At 45.8% G+C, this 19577-nt stretch overlaps 2 protein-coding genes across 2 annotated transcripts; both read left to right on the top strand.

Moving 5' to 3' along the window:
* Window positions 1–18: 18 nt before the first annotated feature.
* Window positions 19–9433, top strand: LOC121620367. The gene is made up of 9 exons (XM_041956397.1): window positions 19–477; window positions 3952–4041; window positions 4972–5049; window positions 5162–5275; window positions 5380–5791; window positions 6287–6372; window positions 7596–7718; window positions 8341–8409; window positions 9200–9433. The coding sequence occupies exons 1-9, from the start codon at window positions 82–84 to the stop codon at window positions 9431–9433; spliced, it is 1602 nt and encodes a 533-aa protein (XP_041812331.1). The 5' UTR covers window positions 19–81.
* A 16-nt stretch (window positions 9434–9449) lies between these two features.
* Window positions 9450–14232, top strand: LOC121621458 (glutamine-rich protein 2-like). Its single transcript, XM_041957932.1, has 7 exons — window positions 9450–9563; window positions 10229–10294; window positions 10514–10615; window positions 11411–11561; window positions 12286–12397; window positions 13117–13245; window positions 13640–14232. Exons 1-7 carry the CDS (start codon window positions 9454–9456, stop codon window positions 13768–13770), a joined length of 801 nt encoding a protein of 266 aa, XP_041813866.1. The 5' UTR covers window positions 9450–9453; the 3' UTR covers window positions 13771–14232.
* The last annotated feature ends 5345 nt before the right edge of the window (window positions 14233–19577 follow it).

The following is a 19577-nucleotide window of genomic DNA, read 5'->3' as shown; positions in this document are numbered from 1 at the left end:
GTGAGATTTTAAGTTTGATAAGCTAGCTAACGTTAGCTTAACTTTACTGCTCACCGGCTGTGTTCCCGCTCTCAAACAAACATGTCGGAGGAGACCATCAGTTTGTATGATTTGTTGAACTTGTCCATCGGGACACCTCAGCAGGGAGCCGTCAACTTCAGCGCCCTTCACGCCCTGCTCCATGCCGTCCTGAGGCAGCTGGATATCCGGGAGATGAAGACCCGCTGGAGGGACACTCCTCCCGGCGGCGGACCCCTTGATGCTGCGGCGGGTGTCACCGCTCCCAAACGGGACCAGCACGCAGAGGAGGACGGGTACACGGGTCAGGGGGACACGGCGGAGCACGCGGCTCAACCGGGCACCGAGCTGCGGGAGCGGATAGCCTCTTCATCCCCGACCCCCTCCTCCGGCCCCGCGGCGGACGACCACTGGAAGATCCGGTCCCGCATCCAGACCTGCGAGGACGACGTGTCCAAAGTTAGAGCACACACTCTTTCAATCAGTTATCATTAATATAATTCAGATAACAAGTTTTATTCTAAAACAGATTTATGTAGAATATTTACTGAAGTAGAGTACACTATGAATTTGTTTTAAATTAGAAACTGGACTTTTATCTCTCCAAATCAAACGGCTGACAGCTGAAAAACAAGCTTTTATAAAATATCTGATCAGATATATTATCAATATTATATTTAGTGGTGGGATGTAACTAAGTACAATTACTCTGATTACTCTGAGGGAAATATGTTTACTTTTTACCACAATACATTTATCTGACAGCTTTAGTTACAGGACAAATTATTATGAATTACCCAACATTATGTAAAATAATTAAAATCAGCTCCACCTTGACCAGCCAGCACAGTTATAGCAGTAATAGTAATCCAGTAATGTTATCTATAATAACACTGACATATTAACACTCACAGGGGGCATTTTTTTTTTACAAATTATGATACTTTTTCTTTAAATTAAACAGTGAAAAATGTCCCTCAGATGACCAACAAGTGCTGAGATACTCATTTACAAATAATATAATGTAATGAGAAAAGGAAAAGCAGCTGTTTCACCATTTAACAAGCTGCAATTGTCAAACATTTAGCATTTTTTTTTATCAGTTATTAAAATAGTAGCTGACTAATTTTCTGTCGATGGACTAACTGATGAATTGACTAGTCGCTGCAGGTCCACACATCTGTTAGGATGCAGTTACTCAGCATGTTGAGACATATTGATCATCCTCGTTAACACACATAAGGTTTGTGACCACACCCCATGCAGTGATGTCACAACAGGTGTTTCCTGTTGTGAGATGATGAAAACACCTGCCTGGCGTCACTGATCAGAGAGCCACCAGGCGTACAACATGCATCAAAAAGTCAGACAGAGCAGGACAGCAGCAATTTTCTGTGTGATTTAGTGCTGATTTATGATTCACCTTGGTCGTTTGGTTAAAAGACATTTTCTTTAAAGCACAGGACTGAAGGAGTCCTGTGAGTCGTGTCAGCAGGACACTCTCTGGCGGGCTGCGGTGAATATTTCAGCGTAGTATTAAGCCGCTGCTGACAGAGCGGAGGACAATGGGAGATGGGCGCCACCCTGACATCTCAAATGACCTCTGCATGTCTCTGTGTTCAGGTTTCTGTCACGCTGCTTCCAAAACAGGGCGAGAAAGAGGTGAAGATTAAACAGTTAGATTTTATCTTAAATGGACAAAATAGATTTAATTGCACAGTTTGATCGGAGCAGGATGTGCTAAAGGTGCAGGGTTTTTTTGTAACATTGTCCAGTCTCTTCATCATCTTTTCCATCATGCTCCTGATCTCATCCCCTTTCGGCCCCCCCGCCTCCCTCTGTGTGATAGGGGGTAATTAGTCCCCTGCAGAGATGACTCTGGCTGTCAGGGAATGAATGGCCCTCAGGTGAAAAGCAGGACATCGGGCAGGTGCAGGTGATGCTGTGTCTTTCAGAAGCCCGTCTGAATGATTCATGTCCTCTGTGGGCAGCACTGGGGTCAGCTGGCGTAGCTGCCGACTTAACCATGATGGGGTGACCCGGTGTGCCCTCGTCAGCCCGTGTCTTCTCTCTGAAGGCCCCCCTGATCTATCAGAACACAGTTAAGCCTCCGTCTGAAACTTAACTACAGTCTGTGCCTCATGCCGGGGGGTTCAGGCCGTATGCCATGGTCCACCTATTAACCTGTCAGAGGAACTGTTTTTCATATAACGTCTGTTTGGCTGTGGAGCCCCACCCTCACCCCCCGACTCCAAGTGACGTTTGCTGCTCAAATTCAGCTCCAGTTAATGGCTGACTGTTTGAAATGAGGGAACGGCTTAAAGAGTAACTGAGATGAAGCCTGAGGCCTTATGACTCCCACCCAGGAGGGGCAGACAGGACCCTGTCTGTCTGTCTGTCTGTCTGTCTGTCTGTCTGTCTGTCTGTTTGTTACCAAGCAGAATATCTTAAAAACATGGAAACAGAATTTGGCTGAAAGTCGGGCCAAAGAACAAATGATTTGTTTTTTGGGCTGCATTCAGGAGAGGGTTGTTTTGAACAGTTTCAGTATTTTCTAATTCTAGTTTAGTTTATTGTTTTCTAATCATTTTTCAATAATTCCAAGATTCAAGATTTCTTTATTGTCATTGAGCATGACATGTCAATGAAATTTGCATTGCAACCCCCATGTTAGAAACAAGATAATAAGAAGATAAGAAAGATTATAAAATGAAATAAAGTACACAGAAGGTGGAGGTGTAAAAGTGCGGTGTGCAGTGGCTCATAGCCCACAATGCCCTGTGCAGTTTTAACCCCCCATGCCAGTTGTGTAATCATTTTTAAATTATTCCAATTGCTAGAGATAAAAGATGAATCTATTAATCGAGAAAATAATTGGCCGATCAACTGTTTACTCTTTACTTTCTTTGCTGTTCATATTTTAGGATTATAAATAAAAGCCTCGTCCACTCAGGCATCGCTCACATTTCCTTTATCTTTTTCTGTCTCTGAATTTCTGAAAGTCTAATTTTTGCTCTAATTCTGATTATTAATCTTTATCACACACAAAGACTTAAGTGTGCAGCGAGATTCAAGACTCCTGGAAAGATGATGATGCCTCAAAGTTCATGACCTGACAGAGATGCAGATGGTTTTTACTCAATTAATGTAAAATAATACAACCATGTGGAAAAGTGTTAGTGATTCAGGTTATATCTGGCATGTAGCAGTAGCTGTTACTAAGTAGAAATATCCAATAACAGAGAAAGTCCCAGGCGGTGACAGGATGTATGAGCCACGTAGTGTGTGTGTGTGTGTGTGTGTGTGTGTGTGTGTGTGTGTGTGTGTGTGTGTGTGTGTGTGTGTGTGCTGATTAACAAGCTGTTAGTCATTCAGACTGCTGGGGGAGACTGTGAAGCTCTGTGGGGTCGCTATGCATCATTTCATGTCCGGACACATTCGACACAAGTTAAACACCACCTCACATGCAGCTCAGGAATTTCCTTTGTTTTAGTTGGTGACACACACACACACACACACACACACGTTCCTGACTTACAAAGAACGAAGTCGGTGTAACCGTTGACTCTGCCAACAAACTGTGACAGTCTCACAGGAAGTTTAAACACTGGCTAAAGACGGATTATCAGCCTGAGACAGCGCATGTGAAACAGGTGTAACAGCTTGATTTGTCTCATCTGTGTTTCACCCTGTTTGTCAGCCTCTGTTGAAGCTCTGTCACTACATTGAGGCCAAAGGTCAGATGGTCCTAGGAGTCAGATCCCTGAGACCTTTTTTTATTTGAGACGCTGAAGAACCTCAGATCCTTCAGGGAGCTCAGACTGAGCCGTTGGAGCCATGAAGGCTTTTATATTCTACAAGCTGACGGCAGAAATCATTTAAACTGTGCGGCCAGTGATTGATTTTTTAAGTGTCTGTCTGTTGTCATTGTAGGCCATGACGCTCATACAGGAGCTCCACAACCAGAAAGACGACCTGAAGGAAGAGATAAAAGAGCTAAAAGAGCTCCGCCACCAGCAGGAGGTGAGATGATTACTGAAGAATGAGTCCTCTCAGCACCGCGCTGCAACCAGCTGTGATATGATACTCAAAGTATTCTGACGGTGATGAATCTACTGTGACATGTTAGTGTCCACACTTACTTTCCTTTGGTAGAGACCTCATATTTTAATAAATATTCTATGTGCATCCTCACTAAAAAGAGCAGTCCCCTTTAGGGCCTTATCTCATATTTAATATTTGATTTATGTTCAATTGTAGCATATTTTAAGGAGAATATGGATGTTAATTAAAACTATAGATTAAGCTATTTAGGGCTGCACGGTGGCTCGGTGGTTAGCAGCGTCGCCTCACAGCTAGAAGGTCCCGGTAAGGACACCTGGGGTCTTTCTGTGTGGAGTTTGCATGTTCTCCCTGTGCAGCGTGGGTTTTCACCGGGTTCTCCGGCTTCCTCCCACAGTCCAAAAACATGCTGAGGTTAATTCTAAATTGTCCGTAGGTGTGAATGAGTGGTATGCATGGTTGTCTGTCTATATGTGTAGCCCTGTGGTAGGCTGGCGACCTGCCCAGGGTGTCCCCTGCCGTGGCCAAGAGACGGCTGGGATAGGCTCCAGCCCCCCGTGACCCTGCAAAGGATTCAGCGGTGTATAGATAATGGATAGATTAAGCTATTTATTTTACACAAAAAACATGCAGCAATCAGTCTTCTCTCAGGTGCAGGTATAGCCTCCACCAATCAGAGGGCTGGTATTGGCCTGCACTCATAGCGTGTGAGGTGGGACCCGGGACAAAGACCGTAAAGACCTCGTCGCTACTCCTAAACGTTAAGCTTATTGCTCTGAGCACACGGTAACAGCTGGATTTGACTGAGACGAGCAGGAGTCAGAGGACACTACCAGTAATATAAAGTGGAAGTTCCAGTCCTGCAGTAACGCGTTCCCTCTCTGCGTCCAGACGCTCGGTGCTCATGCAGAGACGGCCGTCGCTGTGGAGAAGTGCTGCCACCGTGTGGACGTCCTGGAGGAAACTGTGGTGAAAATCTTCTCAACGCTGCAGCTTAATATCAATCAGTGTTTTTGCTTTTTTACTGTTTAAACTGCATGTAGCTGAAAACAAGATTAATGTTGAACTCTCGCTGTGACAGAGATCTCTGAGGGACGCCGTTCACAAGTATCCAGACCCAGAGGAGCTGAGTCAGTGCGTGACCTGGGACGCCGTGCAGTCAGCTCTGCTCGGTGACAGAGAAGGCCGTCAGAAGGTGAGATCTGACTAACAAACACACCGACCTGCATCAGAGTCTATCAAATCAGCAGTAAACTAAAATAACCCAGAAACCTGAAGCCTGTCTCTGCGTCTTCACAGGAGCTTTCAGGGGTTTCCACAAGTGTCGAGCCCACATACACACCTCTCAACAGCAGCTTCACTGCTGTAAACACTGCACCTTCTCATGCCAGCACGCCCTCCCCCCCGCACCTGGTCCAGGACGCTGGGAGGCCAGCGACCCCTAGTTCTCCATCCATTTCTGCACAGATTTCCACTCTCGGGGAAGCGACGGACACCCACACACCCACAGAGGCTCCTTCAGTCCCGTCAGGGTCCCTGTCTCGAAAGACCAGCAGCTCAGAGCGCCACCCGGAGGCGATGGAGGCCCTGAGGAGCATCGGCAAAGTGAAGGAGACCTTCAACAAGCTGGAAGCTCGTGTTGTGGTGCTGGAAGAAGGAAAGGTGGAGCAGTCACAGCTGACGCAGCTCAGAGAGCTCATCGCTAACAAAGGTAAGGGTGCGTCACCTGATTGAGCCCCTTTAGTTATGTCGACAGTCAGCTTCTGACATTTTGAGCCAAAGTTAGCTTATTTTACCTGTATGTTCTGTTTTACCTGTGCTCCTGTCACCGGTTTGAAGTGTTGCTCCCCAACACGGCCAGAGCCGAGAGGCCAAATATTAATGCTCTACATCTGTGAGGATTGTCAGTCATCCAGGTCAGGGTTATCCAAGAAGAGTTAAATCAAGGTTTTTTTACCTTTAGACAGAGCCAGGCTAGCTGTTTCCTCCCATTTCCGGTGTTTGTGCTAAGCTAAGCTAACAGTCTGCCTACTGTAGCTTCATGTACACAGTGCATGTATCATGATCCTTGCAACTGCAAGAAAGCAAATAAGGGCATTTTCCTATTGCTTTCAGATGTGTTACTTATTCTTTTAACAGCTACAGATTGCAGATTTCAGCAGATTAAACCTGAATCTAATGTTTTGATGCCATATTGTACATTTAGGTTCGCAGGATTTGTCGAATAACCTGATGGATCAACTGAGCCAGCACAGAGCTCTGATAGACGGCCTGATGAGTGACTGGGAAAAGGTTGGTGAGAAGAATAAATCAAAATACGATCCAGCGGGTATTCTGCATTCTTAAACTGAACAGCACCGAGACTCCTCAGTAACAGCCACTGCAGCTGCAGTGAAGTCTGACTTTCATGTTAGTTATTTTAACAGCAGAACAGGGCCACTGAAGCACAGAGAGGTGAGCTAACTCAGTACCAGGGGACAGTCTGGTTAGCCGGAGGCAGATGTGTGCTGATTCAGAGCTGATTCAGCCAGTTTACTGTCTAATAAAACCACTACATTGACTCTGGACTGTAGGCGAGTACTGTCTGCTCTGTTATTGTTGCCCACACTTGACACGTTTCACTGGTGTCATGCAAAGACACTGCCTGTTCATCCTGTTCAGACTGGGAGGCCAGAGCCTGTTCCAGCATGCAGTGGGTGAGAAGTGGGATCTATCCTGGACAGATCAGCAGCCTATCAGAATGATCACCCCACCAGATCACCTAACCCGTGTGTGTTTGGACTGTGGGAGGGAAAGGAAGAGAAACACGTTGTGTGATTTCTCAGAGAGTCTTCCACTGATTCAGCTCTGATCCCCAATGACAAACTCACGATGGACAGTTTTTAAAAAGGAAACAGGGATATCGTCTTTTTTATTCAACACATGGGAAGATGCCTTCACATTTGAGAACAGGAGAAATTCAGTTTAAGTTTATAAGTTTAGCTGATGGCAGCTTTAACTAAGGGGTGTAGAATCAGTTTTACCAGCAAGTCAAAAGGAATAAAATTCAGAAGGTGCATTGACACATCCGGATGTTTGGAGGGTGGAAATTGATTTCTAATAATACATATCACCAAGGCTGAACCATCAGCACACCTGTAAACTGAGAAGGTTAAATGCCTGATGGGCACTGGGGACTCCCCAGGAGGAGTCCCAGGGGTTTAACCTCTGTATCATCGGTCACACCTCGAGAGTCTTTGAAGTCACGTGTGGGTCATGAGTCCACATGGCTGCGAGACATTTTCTGTTTGTGTGACCTGGAGGTTTGGTCGTTACTGTTCAGGTAAGAAATGGCAGATAGTGTTTTACAACTAGACGCTCCCTGAAATGCAGGTGAGCGTCTAGTTCTACCATACCCCATACTAGTGGGTATGGTTGTGGTCCAGGAAATGAATGTAAGTCGATGCATCATCCCCTGAAGTTATGGAAACGTGTGTGTGCGTGTGTGTGTGCGTGCGTGTGTGTGCACACCTCAGAACGTGGAGCTGGTGAACGATGTACAGAAGGCGATCCTGCAGCTTCAAGCAGAGGGTGAAAAACTGCAGGAAGCCACCAGGTGTCTGCACGAGGACAACAGACAGAAGCAGAGCTGCATAGAGGTAAACAGCAGGCTTCATGTTGCTCTGTCTTCTTTGTCTCTCTCTTTGTTACTGCCAAATGATGCAGTACCTTTTCAAAATGTAATAACTAATTTGCTTGACAGGGTAAGAATACCTGTAGAGATAATCCATCATCACACACTGTTATCACGATGAAGATCTAAGCTATACAGGATAAACATCTGAACTAAACATTCAAGCAGTTAAATATGTGCACAGTAGTGCAGTTGTGCAAAATAACAGTGTGCAATAGTCGGTTTGTCCACACTTGGGTCCAGCATATCGATGTGTGTGTGATGGAGTCCAGCATTTTGATGTGTGTGTGATGGAGTCCAGCATATCGATGTGTGTGTGATGGAGTCCAGCATTTTGATGTGTGTGTGATGGAGTCCAGCATATCGATGTGTGTGTGATGGAGTCCAGAAAAAAGGTGTTTGTTGTAACAATATGGACAAACTTTTGATCTTTTGTCTTGTTAAAATGAAGCCATGTCTACATGTTTGAGTCCTGAAGAGTCAAATTAGGCGGTGAAGAACAAGAAAACATGACTAGAATGCCAGAATTGTTTTTGTGACTGCTGTTAATTGTTGCTTAAATGACTGTTGAACCCTCGTTTCCACAGGAACTGTACAAAACGACGGAGGAGCTGGAGGAGAAGAAGGCGGACAAGCAGATGGTTGAGAGTGAAATTGTGAGTGGCTTCATTTGAACCTATGAAAGGCTGAACACTGCAGAGTCAGACAGGTCTGTACAGATATGTGCCAAATACACAAGTTCATATCAGCTGCAGGGGCCGCGACTCATCGGTTAATGGGAGGGGGGCTTATTGTTAGCATCATAATATTAGTTTCACAGGTGAGTGGAAACACAGGCCTGTGTGTCTGCAGTGTGCTTTGTTTCATTATTTCTTTGAATTTATGAAAGAATAAAGTAGATTCAGGTGTCTCTGCTGTGTAAGCTGTCACAGCAGCTGATGTTCATACTGACTGTGTGAAAAGCTCAATGCTCTGTGATGCACTGTGAGAACACAGATGATGATAAACAGTGGCCTGCAAAGAGGATTAAAAAGTCTTGGAGTTAAAACAGGTTGAATTCATTTGGATGATTGTCTCAGTTAAACAGAGCTGATAAAATGTACAACTTGTGTTATCTGATAAGTTCAACCTGCTGTCAGTAGCTGTGGTTTGCGTCTCTTCATGTCCAGGCAGTGTTCGACGTTAGAAAGTCATGTCCAAACCCTGTATTTACATTTTTTTCTACAGTAAAATTGTGAAAAATCAAATAAAAGGTGAGGTCACTGTTTGTCCACCAGTGTCCTGTAACATCACCTGGTTAGAAATGATAGAACTGGTTATTTAAGCAGTTGTATTGTTCAGCCTCCTCAGCGGCTCTGACTGTCAGAGATATTACCGTTCCATGAGTGGTGTGACTGTCAGCTTGTGTCTTTACATCCTGAACTTGTTGTCTCTCCACGTCTGAAGAAAGCAGATAAATGTGCTCTGGAGAGCAAAGTGAGCCGTCTGCAGTTCGACTCCGTGACGGAGCAGCTCAGCGCCATGTTCCACGAGCTGCTGAACAGGGTGAGCGGCCAGGAGCGGGACTGGCACCAAGTCGTCGACAAGCTCTCCGCCGAGATGGAGTGTAAGGTAAAGCATCGTCCCAGCGATAGATGTGAGCGAACCGTGACAATCCGTGACGTGACGTCTGACCCGTGATCTCGCCGCAGTCGAACAGGATGGAGTTAGACTCTGTGAAGAAGCAGCTGGAAGGTCGCTGGAAGAACATCCACGAGAAGCTGCAGGCTCAGGCGGCTCCAGAGCACGAGGACGCTGCTGCTCTGAGGAAGTACGTGTTAACAGCTCACTCACTCTGCAGCCTGAGCAGTGAACATGGGATCAGTCTGAAGAGTTTTGGATTGTATCATCAATCCATCCATTAGTGTGTGTGTTAAATCCTGCGTTATTAGTATTAGTTACTAGTTTCAAACTAGTAATTTATAACTTAGGTTCCACCATAAAAACTTACAAATGTCTAATAAAGTCTTAAAGGATGCATAGAAAACATCTGTTGCGCCGTCCAATCAGATCCAATCACTATCAGACAGACTCTTTACCCTTAAAAGGCAGTACATTAGCTAACGTTAGCGTTTAGCGTGCCACTTTGTCCTGTTCTTTAGTGTAATGAAATCTCCACGTGCTCAACATTATGTTATGATGAAGATAAATTTGATTCGAGCAGCTGATACTGACGGCTTCTAAAGGATGAATTCATGGATTTAAGTAGAACTTGAAACGAAATATTCCTGCAGAGGCTGCCTGCCTGAATCCAGCTCCTGTGACGTGACTCAGGTGTTATTTTTATTGAATCGCTGCATCACGGTGTAATGATAGTGTTTGTCAGATCTGAGTGCTGTTGTACCGTCTTGTAAGCAGTCAGCGCTGCCATTCTCATGAAGAACTGTGTCACGTCAGCTGTGAGGAGAAGTGACGTTTCTCTGTGATTATTTGCAGACAGCTCGTGGACAGATTTCACTGCCTCTCCTGTGACCGACCTGTTGTGAAGTACACCTCTGCACCGTGAGTCAATACGAACAGCAGCGACCATTTATTCCCAGATGATCGTGATTTATATTTCTAGATTAACACACTCCGTATATATCCAGAGAATTTGCTATTTATGTTCCCAGTGTGTTGCATTTAATTCATAAAATTACAAAATATAATGACACATCACACAGCCTCTCTCTAAGCTCGTCTACTCTTGTATGTTTGTGTCTTCTCTTTGGGAAATAAAAGGCATTTGGTGAAGCTGCCTTCCAGCTCTGGATTCCCTGCACACAGGTCCATCAGGCCGTTCACTGTTTACTCTCTGGAGCAGTTTCGACAGCACTACAGGAGGTGAGACGAGCAGAGACACCTGCAGTTCATCTTCTCACTTCATCTGCTGTTCCCTCTGTTCACCAGCAGGTGGCACCAGAGTCTCAAAGCTTAAAGAGGTCCACTGACAGTCCAAACAAAGAGCACCGTGACATAACGTCATACAGGTGAACCTTTAAGAGTCTCAGCCTCCAAACCTGATCCAGGACCAGTTGGCAACTTTCACTCACTTTGATGTTTAAGCCCCATTTGGACAGGATTTATGTCTCTTGGGGAAGTGGGGCGATGTCAGTATGACCTGCGCTGATCACTGATTTTAATCCCATCTGGAGCTCATACAGTACGTCACCCCCCACCCCAGAAATAATAATTATTATTATTACAGCACCAACTGCAGACTGTTTCTCTGTGAGCTCACTGATCCTCCTGTAATTTAACTGCACAGTTTACAGTTTGTGACAGCTGCAGTAGAAAAGGATTTTAGAAACTGATGGTTGTCACAGTAACAGCAGTTTGTGAAGGAAAAAGTAAGAAAAAAGTAAGAAAAAGTCATCTTACAGGTGAACTGATGTGATGTGTAGTGAGCTTCATGCATTTGTTTCTTACTGTAAAAGCAGCTTAATGACATTCAGAGCGACCTTAAAGTACTTTACTTGTCTGTGTTATAACTAAATCACAGTAAAACAGACCCAGCTGGCTGTGGTTTAAATGACAGCTTTCATTATGATGGAGGAGGATGCTCATTGCAGAGAAGAGAAGCTGCAGACTCACAGAGTGTCCGTCCTCATGTCTTCATGTTTCTCTGTGGCTGAGCAGCGAGCGGATCTCTCAGCTGACGGACTACAGTCACCTGACCGTGTCCCGGAGCTGCGGGGGGAGTCACACCGTCACCTCCGCCGGCCAGCGTCGCACCGGCCCGCAGTCCATGAAGCACCACGGCCACACTGAGGTGGACGGTTTGATTCAGGTCGGACAAATAAGACTTCATCCGTCTTTTGTTTTTAAACTTCCACTATTCAGGCAGAGCAAAGGTGTTTATCTAAACTACCGTAAGACACTAAGAGCTTCAGCCTCCTCGCTTAGACTACGGCTTTCATGGGGGTAACATGTGCACTTCAGTTACCATGGTTACGCTTTACTCACATCATTGTCCTTTAATGCTGCTGGACAGCAGTGTTGACAATGTTAGTTTGCTTCTGCAAAATGGACAACAAAGAAAAAGAAAGGCAAACTGTACGGAAGAGGAGGAAGCTGGTTTCCTCAAAGAAGATGGAAAGAGTTTGTAACTGAATCCAGCCGGAACAAATACGCACAAGAAGAAAGTGTGGCAAGAAGTAGGTGACAAAATCAATTGGAGAGAGTTTCAACACAGCTGATGAGAGCTAAATCAACATCTGAACATCATACAGGACGCCTGCAAATCCTGGAAAACCTGGAATCATGGAAAAGGTTCTGGTTTCAGGTGCTGAGGTTGCAGCTGTTTAGAGACGATGTTTGATTTCTAGAGACCCGTCACAGTTTGTTCAGTAGAGTTTAAGGATGACAGCAGTATAACCAGCATGTTGTTCAAGACTGTTCAACTCATGCAGTGATGTGACTAATCTAAAAAAACATTAAATAGATGTTACTGTCTCTCTCCCTGTGTGTGTGTGTGTGAGAGAGTGTGTGTGTGTGTTTGTGTGTGTGTGTAGTCAGAGGAGGTTGATATCGTTGGACTGGACGGGCATATTTACAAAGGTCGCCTGAATGCATCGGCTATGAGGAATACAGAATCTAAACTACCTACGATCTCTACCAAAGACGGTAAACGTATTCAGCTCTGAGACGACGACACTCTGCTGTGAGGGAAAAGTCTGAAAACTGAAGGCGGGCTCAGACGACAGGAGTCTCACACATGGCAGGAGAGGCTTCACAGATTCTCTTCTCTCTGATCTCAAACATGCAACAAACACAAGCTTTGAAAATAATGATGCATCACTCACTGCAGGGATCATCAGCCCTCAGCTCATTGGCTGCTGTGTTCCCGCTCAGAAAGTACTGATGTTATCACCCAGATTTTAACTCCCAGATATTAAACATGTTCGATCGGGCGGCCCGGATGAGTCTTTGAGCAGTTCAGGAGGGTGAATCAGGGGTTAAACTCGTGTAGTGTGAGCCCGGCTTTAGTTCAAATCACAACATCATACCAGCAGAGACAGCTGAGAGATTGTACAGTCGGTGCAGGTGCTGTTTTTAAAAAGCTCTCCTTTATTTCTCTCTAACAGTGTTTGTATATGACTGTTGTGATGATTTTATATGAGCCGTCAGCAGCTTCAGGCCACGTGTTGGTGGCTCTCTCAGCCTTGAACCTGGAAGCTTTCTGTGAATCCACAGCTGTCTCTGCTGTCAAACAGGATTTATGACAACAAATGTCTGGATGTATTTTGGCTGAGAGCTGGAAATGTCAAGGTAAGAGACGCTGTGCAGGGTCAGCGAGCTGGGCGTTAACCCTCGTCACTGTTCGTGTGCTCCGATGGCTGCAGGTCTGTGCAAAACTAAAGATAAAGCCAAGAGCTCCCCGTCCAACAAACCCGCCGCGTCTCCGGAGGCGGGACACGCCGCTCCGCTTCATCACCATCACAGTGCCAAGAGTGGCCAGTGCAGCCGCTCAGGTGAGTCACACACACAGGTGAAGGTGTGAAGCCCCCCTGGGTTTCCTCTCATGGTCTAAAGTCTTCCGCTGCTGTTGATCGGCAGGACGCTGCGGTGTGTTAAACGTAAATAAAATACCTGACCGGTGCATATTCACAACATGAAGCTGGTTATCAGCTCACTCTGTTCTTCATCACAGCCGCATCATGTGAGATACAAGACGGTCACACAGAGTAAAATATGAAGCTGTGAAGGAATGACATCCACATATGAACAGTAATTCTGATTGGTACACATAAAAATGGTGATAATTGACTGAGCTAATCAAGTGTGTGCAATTCATACGCAGCTATACTCGGCACTTCGTCTCAGTCCGTCTCACCTAACCCCCCTCCTCTCCTCCTCTGTGTCCAGCCTCCGGCAGCTCGGGTCGGGACTGGCCCGTGTCCACTCTGGGCTGCACGTCTCAGAGCTCCGTCGCTCAGGCTTCAGCCGCCGCAGACAGCAGCGCCGAGCCTCGGGCCGACGAGCCAGCCCACCTGTAGGGGGCGACAGAAAACTGTTAGTGATGAGTCATTACCTCCCGCAGAGAGAAGGTCACCTGCTTCACTCTGCTTTATTTTCATTTTATGCACCACATGTCCCATAAACCACCCGTCAACGAGTCCAATACCTGTTTATTTTTTACTTGAAGTTTCTGTGATCAGCCGCTTTAAATATTGTAATAATAATGATATCAATATTAGTTCATAGACTTGAGTTTAAGTTTCATCACTTCCTGTTGGTCCAGAGCGTTATTGTCAACAAATCCCACGAGTCAGTGTGTGTGTGTGTGTGTGTGGGGGGGGGCTGAGTCAGAATAAACTACAGCGTGTGTGTCCATGGTGATGAAGGAACATGTCAGAGCAACAGGATACACAAACACTGAACTGTTAGCGGTTAGCGGTTAGCATTCACTGCTGGTTTCAGACTTTTCTTGGGATTTGCTGACAAGAACAAAACCAGAAGATCACCAGACTTTAACTTTATTCTTGAATCATTTGTCAATGATTGTGTGGTCTGGATGACATTGGAGGAATGTTCTGTATAATGAATTAAACTTAGTTAAAAACACAACCTGGAAACTCGTATGTCATTCTTATTCATGCTTATTACTGACCTGAATCATGACACCACACCAAAAGTCCCGCTATAGAGACAAACTGTGGAAATACAAACGCAAATCATGATCATGTGTTTTGGAGCTGTTCAGTTATCAAATTTTTTGGAAAGAAATGCAAAAGGCAACACAAGAAATTGTCTCTGGAATGTAAAACTTTCTTTTTTGGACTCAGTCCAGACAGACAACTGAAGAGAGACAAATATTTATTTAACATTCTGTCAGTAGCGTCCAAAAAAGCCCTCACAAGAAAAGAAAGCCCAACACTGAATATGTGGATGGACATTACAAGACTACGCGCAGAGGTGAACTAGAAGACGGACTTATTTGTTTCACGATGGAAGAATTGGATGAACTACTTCATATCATGTAGACCAGACTTTGATTCTCTTAAATTTGCATAGAATATTTTTATAGCAAATGCAAGAACTGTGCTTCACTCCCATTTTCTTCATGTTTGTTTGTTTGGTTGTTTGTTCGTTTTATTGCTATTATCAGAAAAAGAGTCCAGGTGTTAATCTCTTCATCCAATCACGTCGCTCCATCCTCGCTGTGAACCACTGAGCATTTCAATCATGATACTCTCACCTGCAACCAATCAGCCTGTTTACCTGTGGAATGATCCAAACAGGTGTTTTTGGAGCGTTCCACATCTTTCCCAGTCTTTAGTTGCTGCATCAGATTCAGAATCAGCGGATATTTACAGAAATCAATGAAGCTGATGAGCTCAGACAGTAAATATATTGACTTTGTGCTGTTTTCAGGTGAGTTTCTGTCAGCAGGTGATCACGCTCTGTTTGATTGATGTCTCTCACAGCCTCACAGCTGCTCTGGTGTCCAGGTTGTATATTTAGGCCGCCACAGTAACACAACACGTGTGTCGTTCCCTTGAACCGTCGGCATTGTGTGGCAGGAGGCCGAGGAGCCGAGCGTTGCATCATGAGGGGAAACACATTACTACCAACAGAAGAGCACACCCTGTTCACAGAAACACGGGCTGGGGGGGGCAGGAAGGACGCGCTGATGAGTAAAGACGAAAGAGCTGAACCTCCTCTGAACCGGCGTCACGCTCACTCGCCTCCTCGCTAACACTTCGCTCCTTTTTATGCTACTTTATACTTGAACTCCGTTTATCTGACACCTTCAGTTACAGGTTTCAGATCAGATCTTAAAATACAAACACGTTGTTGAAATTAAACCAGAGGATCAAAATATTTTTGTCTCGTGACCTCTGATATAAAATGAGTGTAGTTAGAGCTCATTGTCACATTTCACATGTGTGTGACAGAGATGGAAGAAGTGCAGCATGTTACTAAGGTTAAACGAGCAGTATAGCAAGAAAAATATCATAACAAGTAATTTTTATTAACAGCATTGTCAGCTTTATGCAGTAAAAGTACTTTCTGTGCAGTAAAATGTCTCCTGTGACTGATCTGATTATTAGATTGTTGATGCTGAAGCATCGATGTCAGAGCAGCATGTTACTGATGCTGAACTACGTCATATACGGTTTAGTCCAGTGGGGCACAAGCTGGGGGTCGGGCCCCTCCAGAGGGTCGCCGGATCAAACGGACGGGTCGTCAGGTGATCGACGGGAGAGAAGAGAATTCATAAACCTGTTTTGAGTTTCTGGACTTTTCTCTCATCTGTGAGTGAAACATGTGAACAGTTAGAGAAATGAAGCCGCGCGAGACGTTTGGAGGCGAACTGACAAACAGATTTTAAGGTTTAAGAATCTTTCTGCTCAAAGTCTTTGTAAGATTCAGGTTTATGAGGATTAAACTGACAAAAACTTTATAAAGCAGGTTAATAATTGAGGAAGTATAATCCACACTTCACTTTAACACTTTGCATTTTGATATTTCTGTGCTTTCAGAGTATTTTTACATGAATTTGAATTTGTTTTCAGGGCCGTGCAGCAGCAGCTCATTGGTCCACTGAACGTTCAGTAACTCCACAGCTTCTCCCTGCAGTCATGTTCTGTCTGAGCACGTTCAGCCTCTCACACATTCACTGATGAAACAGCGGCTCAGTTCGACGCTCTGCTCCGACCACATCCTTCCTCAATCTGCAGGCTCGCTGATGCGAAGAAGAGTCACTTCACGAGAGAGGCTGCGTTTGGGAATCACACGTTTTTCTGCTTTCTCAACCGTCCTTCAGCTCTTACAGTAAAACCAAAACAGGCATGACGGAACAGGCCGGCGGTGAAGGACGAGCCCACAGGAAGTAGATCATACCTGGTTTTATTAAACATATAAATACAAATTTCAACAGAGGAAAAGAACACAAAGTACTTGAAATCTCTAGAAAAGAGCCACAGATTAGGACAGAGTGAATTTCTGAGAAAAATACCATCGTCCACTTGGTAAGAGCAAAAGAAATGTCGGGAGGTAAAGTGTCTCACAGGAAACATCACCCGGAACGTTCAGGGCGGCCGGGACACACCGGCCGTATTTCACCGCCTAAAGCGACGAGGGTGGAGGCAGGCTCGGCCCTCCATAATCAGCCTCCGCCGCTGGGTGCATTTCCAGAACTGAGCTAAGCCAGTAATCCAGTCCGCGGCTCGTTCACGACACACGGAAGCCGTCAGTCCGGCCTCAGCGTTAACAAAAATCTGCCCCCCCCGTCTCTCAGCTGCTGCTGGTTTCTGTCTGTTTACTGCAGATCACATACAAACGTTTTTCTGACCAAACCTTCATGTACTATTTCTACTGTTCTGTGTGTCCATTGACTTCCATTCATTTCAGCTATAAAAATCTGTTTGCAGACCTTCAACAGTGTAATCCATCACAGTGAGCTGAAGTTACAGTATGAAAAGTAAAAGTACTTTTAGATTTTATATTACTGGCTGTTTATGACTGATGCATTAACATGAAAGCAGCATATTCACGTTGAACTCGTCTGAAATAAATCAGATGGATCAGATTTTATAATCTGATCATAGTTTTTGCATGAAAAGTACAATATTTCTCCCTGAAAATTAAAATGAAAATACTACAGTACAAGTACCTAAAAATTGTACTTAAGTACAGTACTTGAGTAAATGTACTTAGTTACTTTCCATCACTTGAGGTAATTAGTGTGCAAAGCAAAGATTAGTCAATTCACGACAAATTAATCACCAAATGTTTTGCTGATCGATCACTCGTTAACGTAAAGGCTGTAAAACGTTTGAGTTCCAGCTTTAAAACGTGAGAATTTGATGCTTTTACGTGACGTAAATGACGGTGAGGAATATTCTGAGGTTTCAGACTGTTGTTTGATGACATCATGACCACACGCAGATGATGTCAGTCAGCACCGTCCCAGGCCGGGTTAAATTCACTGTGAGGGATCACACGACTGAAGACGCTTCTGCAGGCTGCAGACTGCCTGAATGAAAACCAGCTGCAGCAGGACGAAAAGGTGAAAACTGTAAACCTGCTTCACATTCAGAGTAATTATACTGCATACATACTGTGACTGAACCTGCAAAAACACACGCACGCTCCTTTAAAGAGGACAGACGGGACAAAAGTGTCGTCCGCCTCTGCTGTGACTGAATCCACCGAGCGTTCAAAGGTCGCGTCGTGCTGAACTTGTGCTCAGTGACAGCCGATGAAGACGAACGTGAAGAAACAGGAAACTCAAACAGAACAAACAGCTGATTGTCTGGGCGACGCCTGCTTTTCTTTGTTTCCGCGTCCCGTCGCTCCCTGATGTCCACCGTGACTTCCTGTTCTCGTGAAGCGAAGGTGGCTTTTTGTTTCTCGTTATGAAAACTAACCAACCGCTGACTTTCTGTGACAGACGTGGCGTCCTGTGTGACGAGGGCAGAGACAAACGACAGAGAGGAGTCTGGCTCCGGACTGAATTCCCGTCAGGTCTAAACGCGGACCGCGGCGTCCGTCCAGGAAATTCTTCGCCGGAGGTTTGGACTTGCTGAAGCCGCCCGATCCTGCCGGTGTCTGCAGCAGAGAATACATTCAGAGCACACGAGGGCCCCTCCCATTCAGACAGACAGAGGTAGGAGTGGTTGAGCGTCTGAAAGGTTGTGTGGAAAATCACTGAGTTGGCCTCTAACCCCCTGACGGACGGACAGACGGAGACGTGGTGGAGGTAGCGGTAGCTCACCGCCCATCTGCACCCAAATGCTCTTCAATCAGACGATGTGCGTTTTTGTTCGTCTGTTGTCATCGTCGGCTCGCTGAAAGCTTTCGGCTGAGCTTTTATTTACAAAACGGCTTCAACAGGAAGTGGACGTGTCCCGGCTCCAACCGCCGATCAGGAACACGAACACCCGCACTCCCGCTGAGTCGGCGAGTCGCGCCATGGCGTGAACTAAAACTACGTTAGAAACGAGGCAGCTCTGCGTCTTCTAATTATCTTCCAGCAAACGAATTATTGCAGACTCATCACATCTTTACAGTCGACGTGTCTTTATTGACACGTCCAACCAAACCCCGTCACCTTCAGGTCACCGAGCGCCGGACTGCTGACGCTCGGCAACACTTCCTGCTGCTCTGGAGCTTTTCCCAGAATCCTCAGCAGCTCTGAGCAAAGACTCTGAAGCTGCTTCCTGAGTTCCAGACGGCCGCGAACAGAAAGTGTCCGAGAAACGTCTGAACACGCGATGTGACTCAGCAGCAGACAGGAGACTCCCTTCAGGACAGCGGGCGGTTTTTAAACAACCCCCCAGCAGGTCTGAGCCTCATGCTGGGGGCGGGTTAGTGTCTACACATGCAGCCACACTTTCACTGTGTGAAGCATTTTTATGGCTGTAAATCAAACTCCGCTTTATGGCTACAGCGTTAATACACGTCTACAATCCTGCCCACGCTCCCCACGCCGCCCACACGGCGCTCAAACCCCCCCGTCAGCCGCGTCTATCCGCTGGTTATTGACGACTTCCTGCCGGATTATTTCTGAAGCCTCTCATTGGTCACAGAGCGCCTCAGCAGGTCACATGACCGCTGTCCTCAGCCAGAGCTCTGCGGGGTCCAATGAAAAACAAGCTTCTGCCTCCAGGTTCTTCCTCGGCCGGGACGACTTGTGATGAAGACGGAGAGGAAGAGCGTCTCCTCCGAACTGCTCGTCTTCAGTTTAGAGAAGCGAGAGGAGAGCAGCAGTATCTGTGTCTTTTTCCACTTCCTCTCATTCCACACGTGAAACCCCCTCCCACCCGGACACCCCCCCACCCCCCCCACTCCCACG

This window comes from Chelmon rostratus, chromosome 17 (genome assembly GCF_017976325.1).
Source record: "Chelmon rostratus isolate fCheRos1 chromosome 17, fCheRos1.pri, whole genome shotgun sequence".
Lineage (NCBI taxonomy): Eukaryota > Metazoa > Chordata > Actinopteri > Chaetodontiformes > Chaetodontidae > Chelmon > Chelmon rostratus.
The sequence above is the reverse complement of the archived record's forward strand: the minus strand, read 5'-3'. Positions and strand labels throughout refer to the sequence as shown.